Raw genomic sequence first — 23,846 nt, forward strand, 5'->3', positions numbered from 1 at the left:
AGCATTGGATGATGCTTTGTACTCGCCTACTAAAACCCTCCCATAGACATTTTGGTAACTATGTGGTTTGTGGTTGAGGCATCCTTTCATTTTAAATCACCACATGGTCACATCTCATGAACTTCTTCTGGGACAATTATATTCAAGTGCTCCAGATCGAAGCTGCTTCGTCTCGAAATGAAGAACTGCTGGGTATTTGCTTTACTTTTTACAAATGTTTATTTCATGAATGCAATTCAAAAGGACGCACTTTTCCCTTTTGGATTATCTGAAGGCGATTCAGTTCTTCAAGAAGGTGATGATGAACTGTCTGAAGCCCTGACGCTAAAAAAGCCATTACAGCTCTACAATGTGCAGTTCAACGTTCTTTATGTAAGCCACACTATTTTTTTTTCATTGCCATTACATTCTAAAAAAAAAAAAAAGAAAAGTTTTATTTCCCCATTATTTTAGCATGAATTTTGCATATTCAACCAGATATATTGAGCATGTGGAGTCTGAAGTTTAACAATTAATTGAATTGCTATTGTTGTCATACAAAATCATGAGCAAAAATATTAAAATGCATCCAAATTACAATATGAAAAGTCTTGAGTTGTCACAAAGGGATCTTCTCCATTCCTCAGGTTGCCACAAATGGCTTCTTGTCCCTTCAGCTTCCTCCTGAAGAGAGTCAGTATTTAAGAACCATGTTTCCTCTGAGCTTCTCAGCCATAGCACCTTTCCTGACAGACATTAGTTCAGGACATGGGAAAGGATCTGTGTTTTACCGTGTGGAGGAATCATTGGATGTATTAAACTGGGCTTCTGAAATGGTGCAGAGTGGTTTCGGTTCTACATTTAAGTCCAGCCACACGGTCATCGCCACATGGGACAACGTTGCATGTGAAGAGGACAGGCTACTCCAGTCACCATTTTTACATTGTGTAACATTCTTTTGTATTCCTTCATCATGCCTTTTTGGTTACACTTTATTTGGTAACACTTTATTATACAGTGTTCTTGTTACATATGTTACATGTTATACCGTATAATAACAGTAAATTATGCATAATTAGATTAAATTAACCCTCAACCAAAACCTAATCCTACCCTAACCCTATAGTTAATTATTATTACTCAATACTTAAACATATAATTACACTGGAATAATGACACCTTAAAATAAAGTGTAACCCTTTATTTTAATGTGTCCATGTTACAGTGTATTTATGCATTTACGTACTGTGTAATAATAATTAACTACATGTACTTACTATAGGGTTAGGGTTAGGATCTGGGGTTTAATTTAGGGTTAGTTGCATGTAATTATGCATCATTTATAGTTATTTATATTTATAGTTATACTTTAAATCTTCGCCGGTTCCTGCCTCCTTCTTCCCATAACAACGAACTGCGTTACACTGGTGCCGAAACCTGGGAAGAAGGAGGAGGGAACCGGCGAACATTTAAAGACTTTAATGACATAAAATAAATCAACAACAAAACGAAAGTAAAAGACAGCAGCCCCTCACGGACAACTGCTTTCACATAATAAAACATAAAAGCCACAACAAAAGTCCAGGCCTGTCCTCTCTCGGTCTTCACTGTCGTCGCTCCTCCTTTATGCTTCCGCTCCTCCGTGAGAGATACGAGATCGGTGCGTCGCTCATCAGTAATCACGCCACCGGCCTCGTGCCACTCTCTCACGGCCCTCGGCCTCGTCCTCGTCCTGCTCGCCACATACATGTAACAAGGAAACAGTAAAATAAAGTGTTACCGCCTTTTACCTAAATGTTTCAAAGAAAGTAATGTTTTGATTTTGTAATGCTATTAATATCAATATTAACTATGTTGTTCTGACCTGCATGCAGGTAACCAGTTTCCAGGTTGTGTTGGCTGGTAATAAATCAGATACATATGCCTTGTTCCTGTATCCTGAGGATGAGCAGCAGATGCTAAATATCAGTCACAATTATACTAACATGTCAAAAGGACATGCTAAACTTCAAGTTGGTTTTAGTAGAGGTGATAGGTCTACCACAGAAGAGCTGTTCTACAGTCTGATTGGCTCTGATGAGACAACCAATAACCTCCAAAAGTGAGTGCATGAAACCTTTTTTTTATTATTTTATCCATTTCAAGTATCTCTGCAATTCATTAACATTACATATTTAATGCTGCATTATATGTTTATTTATTTTTGCTTATTGTTAATTCATTTGAACTGATAATACACTAAAGTATAAAACATGATACAACATCTAAAATTTATGAATCAGTTACAACATTTCTGATGTAAAATTATTTAAACATGGCAATTAAGGTTACTTCAGGTTGTAAAATGTCATGTGGTGCAATTCTCCCAAACTTTATGATATTTTAAAATATTTTAAAAGTTTTTCACAGTCATTTTAAACGTATACTTTTCTTCATTATGGACACTATGTTATTGACTACACTAAATGTAAACAAAAAAAAAAATAGTAGTAATTAACATTAAACTAGAGCAGGGATGGGCAACTTCGGTGCTGTAGGGCCACTGTCCTACAGAGTTTAGCTCGTAGGACAGTGATTAGCTTGTTCAGGTGTGTTTGATTAGGGTTGAAGCTAAACTCTGTAGGACAGTGGCCCTCCAGGACCGAAGTTGCCCATCCCTGACCTAGAGTGATAAATGTTGTAAATGCTTTACTTTAAGTTTTTTGCTTTACTTTACTTTACTTTACTTTACTTTACTTTAATGCTTTACTTTAAAAAAAATGTTTAAACTAAGTTAACTCTGTTAAAGTGAGCTAAACATGAACTAACAATGAAAAATACTTCTGCAGCATTATTTATCTTATGTAATGTTCATTTCCACATTTACTAATACATTATTAAAATGAAAAAGGTCTGCAAAGTTACAAAGCACAAAGCCACTCCAAAGGGAGTTGTTCTCTATCAGTGTGCACTGTTTCTGAACTCCCTGAAACCTCCATTGCCTCCATTGTAATCTTGAGTTTTCTACCCGTAACGTACAAAACTCTGGCAACAACGCCTCCGCTTTGGGGTGCGTCTGTAGCGAGTGTGTTTAATCTATGTTTGTTTTTTCAACATGTGCAATATAATCATCAGAGATGCATGCAATTACATTTGGAAATGAGCAAGCTTTGATTTGTTCCCAAGTAAAGTCATCTTGTCAATTTTATAAACTTCTGTAAACCCAGCCAGTAAAATCACAATGAAAGCATCTAAACTGGAACATTTAACACACACACACACACACACACATACATATATGTGTGTGTGTGTATATATACTGTATATATATATATATATATATATATATATATATATATATATATATATATATACTGTGTGTGTATATATATATATAACAGCTGCAAAGCTGTTATATTTTCTAAACGCACTCATTTTTAAACTCTCAAGACAGCTTGCCATGCAACCGCATTTTTCGCTTGATATTTGCATAAAGTCTAGAATTGATGCTCTTGGCTGCTCACAACACTTTCTCAAGTCCGCTGTCAATCCCACAATGCACCGCACGAGCGTGAAGCTTAACTTCCATAGGAAAGAATTGAAAACACTCGCTCTGCCCTGCTCGCTCTGCGCCAGTGGGCATGCACCATAATACATAAACGAGAATCTCTTAGCTTAAAGGCAAAGTTAGTTTTCACAAAAAAACTGGACGCACGCTCTCAAATTTACAGTGTTTTCTTATGAATTGGCTCTGATTTCCCTCAGATAATTGTGTTGCATGCTCCAACTTTCCTGTGCACTCGGGGACCCATCTTATTGGACAGCTCCGAATATAACGCCATGTGTTGTCATCTTGAGACTACGGTAATTACGATGCATATGAACGCAACATAAGCCAGAACCACTACTGCCAGCTGGTGCACAAGAGAGTTTTTCCACTTCAAGCACTGGGCGTGACATTTTCAAAACACGCGTGAAACAGTTGACTAATCACAACACATTATGCTTTTCAGAGGAAGGGGTTTCATAGAGACAGGAACTAAACAGAGAAAGACTGGGAAGAAAGGTGCTGCAACAATGTAACGTAAAAAAATAACTCGCACTGCGTCGATGAAGGCCTTGGGAAAGCCTCCGCGTGATTACGTCTGAAGCACGTATGTCAACTAGTCCAATGGAAAGAGTGAACGTCACGGGTGGATGACGTCATGACCAGGAAAGGATAAAAGCACATCCGATGCAACCGGCGTTAGCTTTTGTGCCTCAGCAAAACCTGTGTCAAACCTGTCTGTAGTATTTATCGTTTGTCTGTCACAACATTATGGCGAAACAGTTATTCAAGTCGTGTGCTTCACCCTGCCCTCGTTTCCTGACAGGTTGGGATACACACAAACTTTGTGTAATCTGTTTGGGAGTGGAGCATGGCACGGAGGCAGCACGGAGAATGCATTCCTGGGGTTCGCAAATGGATCTCTCGGCAGGGTTGGAGATGGGCTCTGCCTTATCTCCTCCCTTACCAGGGGGATGCAGTGCTATCTTGCCAGTGTCGGAAGCCCGCCCTGCGGCTACTTCCGCCCGGGGAGAGAGCCCAATGCTTCGGTGCTCTAGCTCTGAGGATGTAGATATACTGAGCATTGGAGAAAGTGACACAAACACACGGGAAGAGGATTCACCATCTAATTCCCCAGCATATGAGGAGCTTGTGGAAGTGATAACTCATGCTGTAGATAAATAAAAAATTTAGTGGCCAGCCGAGAGAAAATGTGCTCGTCCCAAAAGCAAGTTAGATGAGCACTTTTTAACTTCCAATTTATCATCTCCATCACGGGGCCTTCCATTTTTTCCCGATCTACTTAGTGAGCTATGTAGATCGTGGAATAGACCTTATTCTTCCCGTCTCTTTAGTCCCCAGGTGCATACATTTTTAGATATAAGGGGACTGAAGGAACATGGTTATGGGTCGATGCCCCGGGCTGAACAAACGCTCGCGAGCTATCTGTCTCCCGGTTCAGCATCGTCCCTGAAGGCTCCCGTGCTACCCATTAAACTTTACATTTAATTTAGTGGGCAAAGCTTATACGGCAGCAGGTGAAGCTGGAGCCTGTCTTCACACTATGGCAGTGCTTCAAGCCTATCAGGCAGACCTGTTGGGGGATCTGGACAAAAGTGAGGGTGTGGGTCCCGGCGAAATTCGAGAACTTCGTCGGGCCACAGATCAAACTCTCAGGGCTACGAAGGAGACCGCTCGTGCTATTGGGTGGTCTATGGCAGCCCTCATAGCTACTGAGAGGCACCTCTGGTTGAATTTAGCAGGGATAAAAGAGAAAGATCGGGCTTTTCTGTTTGATGCTCCAATATCTCCTACTGGTCTCTTTGGCGACTCAGTAAATTCAGTTGTCGAGAGATTTCAAGAAACTAAAAAACAATCAGAGGCTTTTAAGAAATTTCTCCCTCGCCGGGTCCAGCCCCCTGGGGATGCTGGGCGTGAGCATCCCCAGCCGAGCTCCTCATTTCACACACAATGGAAAGAGAGTGTCGCATCTCGTGCCCCTCCTAATAAGTCATGGGGGCCGAGCCGACACTCTCAGCCGAAATCTTCTAAGCCAAAGCCGGATCTGAGGACTGTTCTTATGCCTAAGAAGGCTTCGGCTCATAAGCGGTCCTGACAACACATGCGTCAGACCGTTGAGGACGGCCCTAACCGGAGTGGAGTGGTGTTCACCTCAGCATACGTGGCCATTCCACTTCGGGGTCCTCAGGGGACCGTTCTGCCAACCCCACCACCCTTGGTACCTCGGGGAGCAACGGTCTCCAGCGAGCTCTTGGCTCAGTGTCAACTCGACGTTGCGTCAGACTCACGCCCTCTGAGGGGGGTTCAAAAACAGTCAGTTCAGTTGTTTTCTGCCAGGATGCTTCAGGTCACCAAAGTGGCTGTTACAGTAACACCAGAGGCCAGTCTCGAGAGACTGATACCCTTAGTAGATTTTCTGACAGAGTGGAAGAATCTGCCGAATATATCTCCATGGGTCCTGCAGATAATAGAGAAAGGTTACAGAATACAGTTTGGTTCTCCTCCACCTCATTACAACAGGGTGCTACTCACGTTAGTACATCCCGAGCAGGCTCTGGTTATGGAGCAAGAAGTAGAGTCTCTATAAGTGAAGGGAGCTATAGAGCAGGTGTACTTGTCCGACAGAGAATCGGGGATTTGCAGCCTCTACTTTATTGTTCCAAAAAAGGATGGGAGGGTTGCATCCCATTTTATATTGCCGTCTGTTGAATCGTGCAGTCAAGAAACTCAAGTTCAAGATGCTCACACTCAAACAGATCGTGACTCAGATCAGATCCAAGGACTGGTTTGTCACGATAGATCTAAAGGACACTTACTTCCATGTCTCCATCCTCCCTCGACACAGGAGGTTCCTGAGGTTTTCTTTCGGGAGCAAAGAATATCAATATCGGGTGCTTCCATTCGGTCTAGCTCTATCACCCCACACATTCACGAAGTGCGTAGATGCAGCTCTGGCCCCGCTCAGGCTGCAGGGCATATGCATTCTAAACTATATCGACGACTGGCTGATTCTGGCAGAATCAGAGCAGTTAGCAGTTCGGCATTGAGATGTCATCCTCGCTCACATGAAGAAATTGGGGTTGAGACTCAATGCCAAGAAGAGTGTGCTTTCTTTACTACAGAGAACCACTTTCCTTGGTGTGATATGGGATTCAGTCACGATGCGAGCCACACTATCGCCCGTTTGTGTAGCTGCTATCCTCACAGCCACAAAAGAGTTGAAGCTAGGCCCGTCACGCACTGTGAAACAGGCCTAATGGCAGCAGCATCCAATATGATACCCTTTGGCCTACTGTACATGAGACCCTTGCAGTGGTGGCTGAGGACCAGAGGGTTTTCCCCGAGGGGAAATCCACTTCATACGATCAAGATCACGAGGCGGAGTATCTGCGCCTTGGTTATATGGAGGAAACATTTGTTCCTGTCCCAGGGTCTGGTGTTGGGAGCTCTTTGTCATCGAGTTGCTATCTCAACAAATGCTTCCCTCACCAGCTGGGGAGCGGTAATGGAAGTGCCGCTCAGCTCAGGGTCTGTGGAGGAGTCATCATCTCTCTTGGCACATAATCTGCCTGGAGATGTCTTCAAGGCGTTGAGAAATTTCCTCCCAGACCTGAGGGGCCATCATATGCTTGTCCGTACAGACAACACATCGGTGGTCTCTTACATAAATTGTCAGGGGGGGTCTGTGTTCGCGTCCACTCTGCATCCTCCTGTGGTCCCTAGGGAAAATACTCTCTCTGAGTGCAGTGTATATCCCAGGGGGGCAGAATATAGGAGCAGACATCCTGTCGAGGCAGGGGCTGAGGCCATGGGATTGGAGAGACCACCCCGAGGTGGTGGAGCAAATATGGGAAGCTTACGGCCAAGCAGAAGTGGATCTGTTCGCGTCTCAGTACACAACGCACTGTCCATTATGGTTTTCCCTCACTCATGGGGGGCTGGACACTATGGTGCAGACGTGGCCGAGGCTACGTCTGTACGCATTTCCCCCTGTTGCTCTGCTCCCAGGAGTTCTGTAGAGAGTCAGCCAGGACAGTCTACTGCTAGTAGCACCATGCTGGCCGAGTCGAATTTGTTTTGCGGACCTAATTCATCTCCTCGATGGCCCTCCCTTGGAGATCCCGATCAGGAGAGACCTTCTGTCTCAGGCAGAGGGCACAATATTTCACCCCCGGCCATAGATTTGGAAACTATGGGTTTGGCCTCTGAGGGGGCCCAACTCATAGAGAGTGGTCACTTAACTGAGATTGTTGAGACCATCCTAAGCTCCAGAGCTCCATCTACGAGGAAATTATATGCACTAAAGTGGAGAGTGTTCACTTCTTGGTGTCACCAGCATCAGAGGGATCCAGTTAACTGTTCAGTTACAGTAGTACAGTACTCGAGTTTCTACAAGATCACTTTGCATCAGGTTTATGCCCATCCACCTCAAAAGTCTACGTAGCGGCCATTGCGGCTTTCCATGCCCCGGTGGGTACATGTAGTATAGTGGTTCTCAACGGGGGCGTTCAGAGAACAACGGGGGGCGTTGGAAGCAAGATTTTTGAAAGGGGGGCGTTCAGGTCTTAATGGGGGGCGTTTACGAGTTTAAATATGTAACGCAAATTTTTGTTCATTTACTTTTATTCATTTTAAGCATTTAGTAATTTAGTTGTAATAAACACTTTAAGTGGGCTATTTAAAAAGTGTTAGGACTATGTTTTTGTTAAATTATGTTGTAAAACATATGCGCAGAGTGTGATATCATATTGTGTGTGCACGCGCATCTATGGTGCGCGTGAAAGAATACCTCAGCAGCGCTCAAAAACAACAACAAAAAAAAAAACATTCGTGCAGCCACTCTACTCCTGACCGCAAGTCCACCGTCAGTGTTGTAGGTAGGCACTAGGCAGGTTTTTTGTGTTCATTTCTATTGCATTATGATTGAAAGCAGTATCAATAATGTCAAAAATATAATGTGCAGTCAAGTTGTGTATATGCTGTTTAAATGAGTGTTCTCACCGCGCGCGCTTGTAGTGATTCGCGGAGTTTTGACGAGTTGTATTTTGACGACTTGATATTATTTCTTATTCAAAAGTTTAGAATGCCTAACATTCTAAAATCTTCCAGTTTAAAGCGACATGTAGCCTATCGTTACTTTTGCAACGACTCTATTATTTTTCCAGTCTTAGACCAGCGCTCAAGCACTGGCTAGAATCCAGCGCTGACAAGAATCAGCATTCACGAGCTCAAAAATGTGTTTCGCGCTGACAACAATCCGGTGGTGCCGAGAATCACGCAGCGGAGGAATGGAAAGTTGACAAGCCATTAAAACGTATTGACTTAAGAAACACTTATATTTTTTTCAAATATTTTCAATAAATCATGTTCCCATTCACTCTGGCGACGAATTTTAAAATTAATTAAAATATTCTATTTATAAGGTAAAACTTTTACATTTTTAGGCATTAACTAATTCAAATCCCTAATGCCATAATGTTTTCTTTGTTCACCAAGTAATTTACTGGTCAGGCATTATTGTTAACTGGCAAGACAGTAAGGAGAAAATGACAATTTGATGGATAATTTAAATATATTTCTGCAATCACATTTTGGTAATGTATTCATTCTGCCGTCACATCTGAGCACGAAACGCTGCTTGGGTAGTTTCAAGATATAAAAATAATTAATAATATAATAATAATTTAATTGTTCATATGTGTTTAATCTTGTTAGAAGATTTCTTTTTTTTACTGATTATGAAAACAAATGAATCACAACAAACCAAATTAATTGTAATTGTATTAATTATACCATTGATGAAAACAAGCTGATACCAAGATATTTTAGGCCTACAATTCTAACATAATTTTTCATGAAAAATCATGATTGTATTTATTTATTTTTCGAAAGTAAGGTTAATGTAAGCAGCTTTTTGCAATACTCTCCTAAATGCGTAATAAAACCTAAGTGCAAACATTACCGCTTTAATGACCATCCTTTATTTTTCAGTGCATTTGTTTTACAATATATGGCTATTACTGTCATAGGATTAATATTATAACTATTATTATGTAGTAGTGTAATGTAGACAGACACAACTAAAAGAGGTTTGAATTTTTCTTTGTTTAATTTGCACATTGAATATGGGTTGGCACTTTTAATTTTGAACTCTCAAAGTGCACCAGATTGATGAATTTAACATGAAAATGCACAAAATTTTCTTACGGGGGGGCATGCCCCCGAACCCCCCTAGAAGGCCCGAGGTCCACTCAACACAGATTTACCAAAATCCTTTGAGAAACACTGGTATTGCTATGTGCAACCTGCGTATCATATGCACGTAAAAAATAATTTTCACATATAAATTGCACGATAAACACAATGCGTGCTATAGAGACGTATTTTAATGAGATCAGTTTATAACTTGTTTTTTGGATGAATCACTGTGGAGTATAGTTCAATTGTATTAATAAAAGACAATTTTGCACTTATTTCATCTATTAACTCTCACTCGTTCCTGGTCGCTCATTAGTTTGGGGGTGGGGGGCGTTCAGGGATTTGGATATTGGATAGGGGCCGCTGGCCCAAAAAAGGTTGAGAACCACTGATGTAGTACATCATTGGGTCGAGACACCCTGATCATAAGTTTCCTTCATGGCACCTTGATAGTTTTGGAAGGCCTGTCAGGTGCTCCTTTCGAGCCCCTAGAGTCAGTTTAAGAAAAATTTCTGACATTCAAGACCATCTTTCTTCTAGCTATTTCGTCCCTCAAAAGAGTCGGAGACCTTCAGGCCCTTTCGGTTTTTCCCACCTGCTTTGAGTTTGCACCCGGGATGGTCAAGGCATTCTTATACCCTAAACAGGGATACATCCCTAAGGTGCCGACCAATATTCCGAGGCCTATGGTGCTGCAGGCTTTCTGTCCTCCTCCGTTTGCTTCTTCGGACCAGGAAAAACTGAATATCTTGTGTCCAGTGCGAGCACTGGATACTTATGTCCACAGGGGTGTCCCGTGGAGAAAATCATATCAGTTGTTTGTCTGCTTTGGATCACCTAAGACGGGTCTTCCAGCCTCTAAGCAGACATTCAGCAAGTGGATAGTTGCTACTATCTCTCTTGCCTATGAGTCCTCTGGCCAGCCGTGCCCTTTGGTGGTCAGAGCTCATTCTACTAGGAGTATGGCGGCCTCTAAAGCCAGGGGTTTTTGATGCGGCAGGGTGGTCCTCGCCGCTCACATTTGTGAGGTTTTATAGCCTGAACTTGGACGCTGCCCCAGGGTCTCAGGTGCTTTATACTTAGATTGCCGACAGTTTCACATACAGGCAATTGTAAGTATGGCGTATTGAGTATTCTCGTTCCCAAGGCGTTATAGAGGCAGCGCAAGTTCCCTCGAAAGGGAATGTCTCCGGTTACGACTGTAACCCTGGTTCCCTGAGAAGGGAACGAGAAGCTACGTCGCCCTGCCATACTTCCTGCATCCCTGTGATTGACTTTGCTTCGGCTCTCGAAGCTAACGCCGGTTGCACAGGATGTGCTTTTATCCTTTCCTGGTCATGACGTCACCCACCTGTGACGTTCATTCTTTCCATTGGACTAGTTGATATATGTCCTTCAGATTTAATCACGTGGAGGCGTTCCCAAGGCGTCTTCGACGCAGCGTCTCGTTCCCTTCTCAGGGAACTTGGGTTACAGTCGTAACCTGAGACGTTTTTTTTAACATTCAGGCATGAAAACCTATTCTAGTAGACAGCAAAAACAAAATCAAGACTTTGAAAAAGGGCATAATAGGTCCCCTTTAATGCATTAGCTGTTAACAAATGAGACCTTACTGTAAAGTGTTACCATACATGCTGTAAGAGAACTGTTCATTGTTAACTCATGCTAACGGTGCAACAGTGTTAACAAACTGAACCTTATGGTAAATTATCTATGCAACTCTCAGGGCAGGGAACACCGGGTTAAATGGACTGTGGATTTTCCACATCGGAACCAGCCGCTTCCCATTCCAGAAGGTAGTTCCTGCTTCAATCTCCAAGTCTGATTCTCTGGGTTTTGGTAGCTTGCGCAACACCACAGATGAAGATTTCTACATTACAGAAGAATCAAACACAGCTGCAGATAAATCTACTTCTGAGGCCCAAATGGACACCTCAGCTTCACTGGTTCAACAGCCATTAAAACCAAACCAAGAACTACTACACACTAGTTCAAATAATGGAACCAAAATGTGTGGCATGCACTTGAAATTCTGCTCCCAGGATGGTTACTGCACAGACTATGCAACTGGTCCATGCTGTCATTGTCGTTCTGGTTACTATGGGAGTGGCAGACAATGTTTACCCATGGGTGAGTTTAGTATGTTCTTTTCATATAATTTCTTATGACTATGATACCATCTATACAAAAGTGGAAGATACGACTGTTTTTACAGGTATTTCTCAGCCTTTAAGTGGAAAGCTGAGTGGAAGTGTTTCTGTCGGAGACACTAAAGCTCAGCTAAACAATGTGGACATCCATGGCTTTGCTGTGGTGGGAGAAGGACGCGTGTACATCTCCATTAGTCCTGTCCCAGCTCAGGCAGGTTGGGCTCTGATGGTTGTGAGCCCGCTGGTCTCCATATTTGGCTGGCTGTTTGCTCTTGAGCTCCAAAACCATCCAAATGGCTTCAGCATAACTGGTATTATTGTTTGTTTGTTTTTTTCTAATCTGAAGCTCCATTACATAATATTTTTACAGTTGTCATGTCACACTACTGAAGAAAAACATATTTTCTTCAGGTGCTGAATTTTTTCATTGGGCCGAACTGGTTTTCAGCCCACAAGGCCAGCGTGTTACCATTATTCAAGAGGCTAAAGGACTGGATTCATTCAACCACTTGACGTTTAACATAAGGATCAATGGAGATTTACCTACCATTCCCAGTGGTGCTAAAGTTCATATTCTGCCATATAAAGAGACCTACCAATACAACCAATCAGGTAATTCCTGTAAGCAATCTTGGAGGGTATGACTAGGGTTCAGTAATTCCACATGATTTTAAGTGTGATATTGTTTTTAAAAAAACAGTTCAATAAACAAGAAGTTTATACTAACATACGTTTTAAACTCCATATCGCCGATCACTTTGTCTATTTGTGCTCCACCAAAAAAAAATAGTTCCAAACCTGTAAGTTCACTTAAAAACCAATAAATCCCCAACAGTAACGCACAGACTGACAATCTGGAACTTAAAACAGAAATAGGGAGTATGGAAGCCCATTTCTGCCACATAAGAAAAAATAATAATTTGGCAAGTGATAATTATAACATATAAAGTCATAATTATTACACAAACAGAAAACTGAAATGTGAAATTATGATATACTGACTAATGTCACTATGCGATAAAAAGTCAAAATTATGATAAATAACCATGACATTAAGGTAAAATTATGAGATGTCATAATTATAACATAAAATATTTGTTTATATTTAGTTATGATTTATCTCATAATTTAGATTTTCTGTCATAATTATGACTTTATCTCATAAATTCGAAATAATGACACATTAAGTCATAATTTTGAGATAAAAAGTCCTAATTATCACATAAATGTAGAAATTACGAGAAAAAAAAACATAATTACAAATAATGTTAATTGAGAAAAGTCAGTTATGACTTATGGGAAGTCTAAGTTCGATTAAATAACTCTGAATAGAAAAGCAAACAACGATCCAACAATACGAAACAGCGTGTTATGCAATGAGTGATACAAACAGAGGAACTTAAATAGACAGATAATGAACTAAATGATAAGCAGCTGTGATGATTAATCAGTGAAACTAATGATTGGCGGGAAACTAAGACAAAGGAGAACATGTGACTGAAAAAACAAACTAAATGTCAATGAAAATGGAACTAACTGAACAAAACTGTGACGGATACACAGCAAAACAGTAAAATGTCATTTTTTGTCCAAAATAATTGAAATGTCAATTCTTTTGGACTAAACAACACCACCCCTTGGCCCATCAAATTATTGAATTCTTATACATCAGATATTCTCTTATATTACCTGAAGAATTGTTTATTCCAATAATGATTAATAATTAACAAATGTAACTCTTTATTGGACATTTGTGTCTTTTATCATAGAGCTGTCGCATGTTTTAAAAGCAATAAGCCACTCAAGTCTAAAGTTAGTGTTTTAATATGTTTTCTTGAGCATTATGGGATATGTATTTTGTTTCTGGCTCAGTTGTGACATCATCATCACTACAAGAGTACATGGTGGTGTCAGAAAATGGTGGATCCGAGGCGTTCTCTTACCGGCTACACCAGAATGTAAGTTTCCGTAACTGTGAGCATGGCCCATGGACCATACCGGATTTTCAGCAGGTGAATGTGGAGCATCTGATGGTCACGTTCACAGAAGGAACCACCCTTAGATATGCCATAATCAACCAAGTGGGACCTGTAGGAGGTTAGAACATACTGTTAACCAAACCATTCTACAATGTGGGTCATTCTTAGTTCTTTTTTACATAATTTTGGATCTTGTTGAGGACTTTGAAGATTTCTTTATCTGTATGTTATCAGGTGAGCTCCCTGGGCTTGTGGAGTTGAACCCCTGTTCAACTGGGAAGCACCATTGTGACCCCATGGCCCTCTGTCTGCCAGGGGACGGCATTCAGTACCACTGTCAGTGTGCCATGGGCTTTCAGGGGGATGGACGCAACTGCTATGGTACAGATATTTCAGTGTTCATCTTTGTTATATTTTGACATTGAGCCAAATGCTTAATCTCTATTTCCCTTAGAGACTGTGTCATCTTCTGATGCCTTTAATAAATGACTGCCTAGTTAAAGTGCTGAATGGCTCTCTTGGGTTTTGAATCTGTGATCCAGATGTAGATGAGTGTGCTGATGGGCTCAGTTCCTGTGGTCCTCACTCTGAGTGTGTGAACATGCCGGGTGGACATCACTGCCACTGTGAACCTGGCTATGAGTTTGACCTCGATTTGCATGTGTGTGTGGGTAAGTGTTCTGCGTTTTGTAAGTATGAGAATTTCGGTGTTGTGTGTCGCATTTGAGCGGCCAGATCATCCAGGCTGAGACACATCTGTAAAAATCTGATTGCAATCATAATTCATACCGCCTCCAAATGTGGTTTGAATCAGATTTGGAAAAAAATCTGATTTATGTTGCTGTTTTTTGTTTTGTTCTTCTGTCCAGACTTTTGAAAACCCATCTGGACAAAATCTGTATATATATATTAAAAAAAAAGATTTTTGCTGGCTGTCTAAACAGCCTTAAACACCTGTGTTTTGATCTGGAGATCCTGTACTCTTATGCAACCCCTATCGCATATTGCCGGAGAAGTGTTATAATGGAAAATTCTGTCAATGATGGGTTAAGAAAAATGCTAGAAAGGGTGCTGTTCCAAAAATCAGCAGTTAATCATCATTAGCAGCAATCATCGAGGCCCATCATTCTCTTCTTTTGCAGATATCAACGAGTGTTTTCTGCAGCTCTGTCATCCGTTTGCTTCCTGCTCCAACACCCAGGGCTCGTTCCACTGCCAGTGTTGGCCTGAATACAAGGGCGACGGCTTTCTCTGCCAGCCACCACGTAAACCACACATTTATCAAGAAACACACAATGCTTCCTCCCCTGTCAGCTCAGTAACAGACTGTTCTCTTTGCTTATAACACAGAAGAAGTCCAGCAAACAAATCAAGTCAAATATTATGTTCATTGTCGCTTTATGAACCAATCGAAAACAAATGCGTTGTTTAATCATTCATGATGTGGTTGAAAACAAATAGAACATGTTCCCGGAACAACATCTTGTTCCAGGACTTCGATTAATCACATCATTGCATGTACTGAATTCCCATACATGTTCTTTGGTCCTATGTTTATTTCTACACTAGAGAAGCCCAAACCCTCATTAACTGTGTGCCAGCAACACAGAGACAGTCTGCAAGAGAGTCTACGCATGTACCGTGGCCTGGAAGCCTTTATTCCTCAGTGTGATGAGAAAGGGCAGTACAAACCCCTGCAGTGCCTGGGCACCACTGGACACTGCTGGTGTGTGGACAGTAGAGGTCAGGAGAGAGTGGGTACCAGGACAATGCCTGGCACAGTACATGCCAACTGTGATCAGCCAGGTATGGATTTGTAGTTTCATCCCCTCACGGTCTGTTAGGATGAGGTTGATATTTTAGGATATATATTTAAAAGTTTGGGAAAACGTTTTGAAAGAAGTTTATGTGCATGATTTCAAGAATAAAAGTATTAATGTATATAAAAAGGTTTCTATTTCAAATAAATCTAGTTCTAATTAACTTTCTATTCTTTAAAGAATTAAATTTATTGGATACAGAGCTCCTAAAGGGACATGGTTATGAAAAACATATTTGAATGCTTGCGCACTCTTGCAAAACTTTTGCATTCCCCAGAGAAACTTGAGATTATATTTTAACATTATTATTTTTTCACATACATATGGTGAATCTCAACAGAGTCTAGCATTTTTTTTAATTTAGATATTTATTCTGCTCTAATCCCAGTTCACTGACATTGAGGTTGTTAAAAAAAAAGTTGCAATATGTTGCCAAAAAATCTGAGGCATTTAAGACACAAGGACACATTTCCTGTTCCTCACTGCCGAATTGCATGTGTGTTGTGGGAGAAGTATGCAGTATGCACTTCCAACTATATATGATATAATTATCAAGGGACAGCCTAACTGTAATTAACGCTCACATAGTCATTCACTGAGGCAAGATATATGGATGCGGTCAATGGTCACATAAATTAAAGAATTTCAGGAAAATGTCTTCACAGTGTTTTCCAAAAGAAACATTACTCAGTAAAACTGACACTGTGTACTGTGTCTCTTACTCTTAGCTGCCCTGGTTCCCCGTGTGGAGACTGTGTGCGAGCGCTGGAAGCTTTCACTCATGAGTCACTATAATGGTCAGCCGTCCCCTCAGGACTACATGCCCCTGTGTGACGCTCACGGGAATTTCCTGCCTGTGCAATGTTACGGCAACAGCAGTTTCTGCTGGTGTGTGGACCACCAAGGCGTGGAAATTATTGGAACCCGGTCCTACAATGATGTAAAGCCCCCCTGTGAGTAATTAAGTTATTTTGGACTGATTACGCTAAAAATAGCGAAACCAAATCGCAGGGGATCCCCAAATGACGGCAGCCCCTAGAATCATCTCCACCTTTCTCCCCTCTAGCGACAGCCCTGAATTTCAACAAAACAGGCAGAATACTAAAGCCCTATTTGCTCTGGATTAGTATTATCTGGGACCTCGTGTGATTTAGAAATTATGCGCATTCGCACGGGATAAGCGAAGCCTATGATTTTACTCGAATTTACTGACTTATCTCCCGGATATGATGTCAATAGGCTATTGCTAGGAAATGTCTTGTTATTATAGGTCTAGCTGTATGATATATCATAAACAGAAAAATGTTCCTTACCGCATGCTGCTATACATGTCATTCTCCATCTAATCATTATTTTTGTTTTTGCTCTTCTGGTGATTTTCAGCTTTCTCTTTCTGCAAATTGTATAGTTGTATGGTGAGGGTATAGCGATATGACTCAGCACCCAAAATACTATCAAAACACTCCAACACAGCCTCCATTCTTCGCGAAAGATGCGCACAGGAAACAAAAACCTTAAAATTATTATAAACGCCCCCACCAAATCACAGAGATGCCGATTCGCACGGGACTAATATTATCACAGGACCTTGGTGTTTGGTGAAATATGGTAGGTCAATTTCGGGGGAATTTTTACTTTACAAATTACAGACATGGCCTCGGGCCTACAGACATTTGCGCGGGATTAAGATCACAGACAACCTCCGCAATTATTACAAATGACTAGAGGTCACCAGGTAATATTTATCCCGTGCGAATAGGGCTTAAGATAAAGTGAGCAGTATTCGTTTCATGGGATTTCAATATGGCTGCTCCCATGAGGGGGTGACCCTTGCCAATTTTAAATATGGAAGTAACTGATGTGAGTGTTTTTTAATAATATTTTTCAATTAATTTTTTGGGGTTAAAACACTTTTTACAGTGTTACTTTGTACACTTTTGAAGTACTTCTCGACTTAAGCTACGTCTACATTAATCCGATACATTTGAAAACGGCGTTTTCGTTTAAAAGTGCTCTCCGTCCACACTAGCGTTTTCAGGCGTTTTCCAACGTTTCAGTGTGGATGAGAAACTTTTGGAAAACGCTAAATTCACCTTACTGCACATGTGTAAAACCTCACAAAAGCTCACTGAGATGATTCAGACGAAAAAAAAAAAATAAAGTTATCGCGCAATTCTTCTGTCAGGATCATTTTATTTAGCAAAATATCTCACCATTCACCAGTGTGTCCAGGTCTCACTCAGTCACCATATGTTTTGTTTTCCCCAAATCGTGTAGCCCTAGATTGTCATATTATAATGTCTCTTCTTTTTACCTGTCAGGTATCTCAGGTGATGCCCCCCCATTGAATAATGCATTGACGTATCCTGTCATAAGCTCCTCCCCTTCAGGGCCTGCTATCCTTTATGCACAAGCCTCACAGATTGTAGTCATTCCTCTTGATGAAACAGACCCAGTTCAAGAAAAATCCACTGTTTTACTGGCCTTAAAGGTAGACCCTATTAACCACAATACGTGATTATATCCAAATTCAAAACCTATTGCTGTCTTGTTCTAATTAATCGTGAAAAATAATGCTTGTATATCATTACAGGACTCCGTTGTGATTGGAATGGACTATGACTGTCAGGAGAACATGTTATATTGGACAGATTTTGGACGACATACCATTAACAGAGTGGTCTTAGTATTTGGGTCTCAGCCAGAGGCTATTATCAGCCAAGGTGATCTATCTATCTATCTATCTATCTATCTATCTATCTATCTATCTATCTATCTATCTATCTATCTATCTATCTATCTATCTATCTATCTATCTATCTATCTATCCATCCATCCATCCATGCACCCATCCATCCATCTATTATGGAGACTATAGCCACTAAGTTAAGACTGAGTCTTAAAAATTAGTCTGACCAACTAGTATAAGCAAGGGGTAATCAGTCTAACTTTTCGGATTCAGAAATTCAAAAATTAGACCAATTTACTTTCTTTCTTTTTTTCTTTTTTTTCTTATTATTTGCTTTATGAATAACTTTATGAATAACTTGTAAAACTAGTCTCAGCAGTTTATGCAACTGACTCCCAGATTCCATAATCATACAATGTGAAATTTCAGGCTTGGTCCAGCCAGAGGGAATTGCAGTGGACACTGTGCACAGGAAGCTGTTCTGGGTGGACAGTGGGAAAGACAGGATTGAGACATCTGGTCTGGATGGCAGGAACAGAAAAGTGCTGATTGATTCTGATTTGGTCAATCCCAGAGCCATCATTGTGGATGCTAAGAGTGGGTCAGTGAGATGAAATCAAAATCCTTAATTTGCTGTCTATGTTTTTTAATATACAAAGTTCTGTCATGAAACTCTAGATGGCACAGGCTGATAATCTGCAACATTCGGGTACGTGTGTGTGTGTGTGTGTGTGGTGCAGCCCAGCCTTGGACTTCCTCGTCTTCTCATCAGTTGATATTTTCTGAAATACTCACCTTGTGCACTAAAGCTTGTAAATAAACTACTTAATTGTGTATTCACCATCTCTATGTGAGTCTGTTCCCTGACTAAATGGGATGGACCTATCAGCCTGCGCCCTCTAGAGTTGTATGGCTGAACTAGAAATATATTCAAAAGTTGTGGGTCAAAAAGAGTTTAATAAGTCTCTTGTGCTTATCCATCAGAAATCCTTCTATTATGGTTAATTGATGCTCAAGAAACATTTCTCATCATCATCAATGTTGAATACGGAATAATTATGCTGCATAATATATCATAATATTATAATAAAACAGTAATACATTTGTTTTCAGGATACTATAATGAATAGAAAGTTCAAAGGAACAGTATTTATCTGACATATAAATCTTTTGTAACATAAACCAATTCTTTACTGTTACTTTTGGTCAATTTAATGCATCCTCGCTGAATTTCTTTCAAATTAAATCTTACTGAGCCCAAATTTTTGAATGGTAGTGTATGTTATTTATTTTGTATAATAATGAGCCTACATTGACATCTTCATTATGTATTACTGCAATAAACATCAATATATTCACTTACCTGTTTTGTTTGAAAGTGTTAATCTACTGTATGTGTTATTCAGAACCTTATATTGGACCGACTGGAACCGTGATGCTCCCAAAATTGAGAGCTCAACATTGGAGGGACATACGAGGAAAGTCCTGGTGCAAGTGGGTCTCATGTTGCCCAATGCCTTGACACTGGACTTCACCACAAATCACCTGTGCTGGGCAGATGCAGGTACGAGTCTTCTTAAAATATAATATCTGACTTTATCAGCTATATATAAGGCATTGTCACGAGTAATGTGTAGTTAAACCCAAATAAGAGCAAAATGCAGGAATAGCATGAAACTAGAGACTTTAATGAACATGGAGAATGAATAAAGCAACTTTACATTTAACATTGACGACGATGAACCCAGAACTGAGAAAACTATGGGCTTATATACACAGTAAATGATGATCAACAAAACAAAGAACAGGTGTGTAACTAATTAGAAACCATAGTAACAAACAAACAATGTCAAGAACTCAGGCATCCAGAAGAGTGAAAACAAAACCAACACTGAACATGACTGTAGTGTTACAATCATATGCAGTACAATACTAAGATAAAAGTCAACTAAATCCCCAGGCTCAAAGAAACTGGAGTGCATATCTCCAGATGGGACTCAGAGACGTGTGTTCCAGGATGCTTTGGACTATCCATTCAGCCTGGCCATCTATAACAGCCACTTTTACTACACTGACTGGGAGAGGTGAGTCTCTGACACATGCTTATCCTTGCAGCTCTATGGATTTGAATTAACATGATCTGGCTGGCTCAGTGTATTCATGATGAGAATGTCCTTACAGAGATGGGATACTGGTGATAGATCAAATCAATAGGAAAAACACATCTTATGTCCCTATTCAGCAGTCACACTTGTATGGGATTACAGTTATCCCATCACAGTGTCTATGTAAGTATGCAAATAACATATATTTTTTTGGGGAAAAAAATAATTATGAAAGCAGTACAGAATTCTTGATTACTTTGTTTCTGTTTTGTTTTTTTTATAGAGACCTGCAGACTTATGTAGACTATATGGATTTTTGGTTCTGTAACAGAAATGTCAGAAAATAAATAAATGACAACGAAACTAAACAAAATTGACTGAAAAATGATTTGGCATTTAAGAAAATGCCACCCAGTGTTATTTTAGTATTATCTATATAGTTTTTTAGTAATATTTTGAATTAGTTTCATAGTTTAGTAATTTGACCATGTGCTTTTGTCATTTCTTTTTGTAGTTTTTATATATATATATATATATATATATATATATATATATATATATATTTCTAGGTTTTTGTTTTTTGTATTTAATTTAATATATTAGTTTTAGTTACTGATAATAATGATGCCACCCTAAACAACCTAAAATACTGCCTGAAGTTGAAGTTCAATATTTTCACCAATAGGTTGCGCCGCTAACTAACTAATTGAAATAATAGTTCATTAATAAAGCCTGAATGGTTCAAAATGGTCCTGTGTAAGTGTGTATATAAATTAAACTAGATGAAGATGACAAAGCAAATGAAGATTTTTTTTCTTTTTTTTTTTATCAGATAAACTAAGGCTGTGGTTCAGATGCAAAAGCCTCTAAGTGCCATCTGAAATTTTCTTCTAGAATGATCACTTTTATCAAGCTTGCATATTTAAGTTCAATAATTTCACTTAAATGGCAATGCAAATTACCTATTAATTGTCATTTAAGTGAAAATACTTAACTTAAATATACAAGCTTTATAAAAATTCTCATTCTAGAAGAAAATTTCAGATGGCACTTAGAGGCTTTTGCATCTGAACCCTTCATATATGAAACAAAATAAAATTAAAATTAAGTTTTATAATTTTCATAAATAGGTCTTTCATATCAATGCATTACTGTCATGCGATGCCCGTCAAGCATAATTCACGGGAGAAGTGCAATTTGGCCCTCGACCACAATGGAAAATTCCCACTGTCTAAAATAATGTTGACACATAATGGTTCATTTCAGTCTGATTCTCAGTAAGGCCAAAAATACAAGGGTTCCATGAACAGAGAGAATCTCTTCCGCAAGATTGCTCCCACAACCCCTCGCCCTTGTCTTTGCATGATTCCAAACCTATGTTGTTCTGCTTAGTTAGAATATAGCCTAGTTTCACTTTATTCTCTCGTCCGTGGGAAGGTGTGGAATAATATTTGAGCATTGCCATGGGGTTTCTGTAAACCCATGGTTTGATATTGCTAAACAAACAGGATGGGTTACCCACAAGGCACAAGAACCGCCAACAGACGGCAAGACTTCACCACTGCAGAGGCCAGACCTCCCAGCCTGTGGAGGGCAGCCAACACTGGCTTCTATCCTTCAGCCTCAGACCCCACAGCAGGTCAGAGGGTTCAATACAGTTTACTCAACAGAGTAGCCATATACCCAGAGGTGGGGTGTGAACTTTGGCCTGGTCTTAGAAGCCATCAGGCACCCAAGGGAGCAGTTTGAGCCCATTGGGTGCAGTGAGTGCATATTTCTCACATTTAACACGGTATTCTCTTAACTCCTTCTGGATTAAATGTTTATTGTACTGGGGCGTAGGAACTATTTGGCTTTTTATAGGGTTATTTCATCCAAAAATGAAAATTCTGTCATCATTTACTCACCCTCATGTCGCTCCAAACCCATAAGACTTTCATTCATCTTCAGAACACAAAAGAAGATATTTTAATGAAATCTGAGAGATTTCTGTCCCTCCATTGACAGTCCATGCAACTACCAATTTGAGGCTTCAAAACAATTCATGAAGAGATCCTAAAACTAATCCAAATGAATTGAGCGGTTTAGTCCAAATTTTCTGAAGACACTTGATCACTTTACATGTTGAACAGATTTAATTTAGCCTTTTATTCACATATAAACATTCATTGACGCTCAAGTATGTTCACTTGACGTGCGAGAACCAATGAGGTTCATTCTCGTGTTACACAGCACGTTTGAGCTTCTGCAAGAACCAATGATGTTCATTCTCATGTTACGCAGCACGTTTGAGCTTCTGCAAGAACCAATGAGGTTCATTCTCATGTTACGCAGCACGTTTGAGCTTCTGCAAGAACCAATGAGGTTCATTCTCATGTTACGCAGCACGTTTGAGCTTCTGCAAGAACCAATGAGGTTCATTCTCATGTTACGCAGCACGTTTGAGCTTCAGCAAGAACCAATGAGATTCATTCTTGTTACGCAGCACGTTTGAGCTTAAGCAAGAACCAATGAGGTTCATTCTCGTGTTACGCAGCACGTTTGAGCTTAAACGAACCAATGAGGTTTGATTTCATGTGTCAAGCATGTTAAGTTGAGCTTCTGTTTATGTTCGCTGATCAATGTTTATATGTGAATATAAGCCTAAATAAATCTGTTCATCATATAAAGCGATTGAGTTGCTAACATGAGGGTTAGTAAATGATAACAGAATTTTCATTTTTGGGCGAACTAACCCTTAACAATAACAAGGTCTGAGATTAGGAACACGCTAAAAGTTAATGTTTTTGTCAAATTAACAATATTAACTTACGCTCAAATACGACTTCCCTTGCTCACGTCTTCTCTCAGGTTGCATATGGTCAGCAGCTCAGTTTCTGTTGAGCTAATATGAATAATAATGAATATTAAAGTCACCATGAAATCAGTTTAAAGTTTGTATGGAATATTGCAGTTTATGATAAATTATTTATCATTATTGTTATTTTTTTAATTCATGTGCCCTCGTAATCCTTAATCAAAATATCTTTCCCTCTCACAACAAAATCTACTCTCTTCTCTTATACTGGCGCGAAGGTGGGGCAATCTGTCACTCACAAGAGATTGACCAATAGCAAACCACAACCATCCAATCGATTCCTCATGGACAAAATCAAGTCCGCCCTATTTTTGTTCTTGTTCGAGAAGTCGTTACACTCAAATATACATCACAACAGGAAAGAAAAGACTATCACAATTTTAATTTAATTAAATTAAAGTCTAAATTAAATTAAATTTTAGCTGACTTTAAGAACATGCAAATAATATAATGTGAAACATTTGCTAACGCACTATAACAGACAACTGATAGCATTCAAGCTACAGTTACGTTCCTGTTAAG

The 23,846-nt window shown here is 39.9% G+C and overlaps 1 protein-coding gene across 1 annotated transcript; it reads left to right on the forward strand.

Moving 5' to 3' along the window:
* Positions 1–177: 177 nt before the first annotated feature.
* Positions 178–20,832, forward strand: nid2b (nidogen 2b (osteonidogen); the record flags this gene model as incomplete). Its single annotated transcript, XM_084092164.1, has 19 exons — positions 178–372; positions 627–899; positions 1,854–2,080; positions 11,451–11,854; positions 11,940–12,185; positions 12,286–12,486; positions 13,747–13,971; positions 14,088–14,234; positions 14,396–14,524; positions 14,996–15,118; positions 15,423–15,659; positions 16,402–16,626; positions 17,995–18,164; positions 18,267–18,396; positions 18,792–18,963; positions 19,769–19,926; positions 20,323–20,446; positions 20,544–20,650; positions 20,751–20,832. Coding segments are annotated over 19 exons (3,495 nt in total). The 3' UTR covers positions 20,753–20,832.
* Between the last annotated feature and the right edge of the window lie 3,014 nt (positions 20,833–23,846).

Source organism: Abramis brama (genome assembly GCF_963993115.1).
Source record: "Abramis brama genome assembly, chromosome: 18".
In the NCBI taxonomy this organism is placed as follows: Eukaryota; Metazoa; Chordata; class Actinopteri; order Cypriniformes; family Leuciscidae; genus Abramis; species Abramis brama.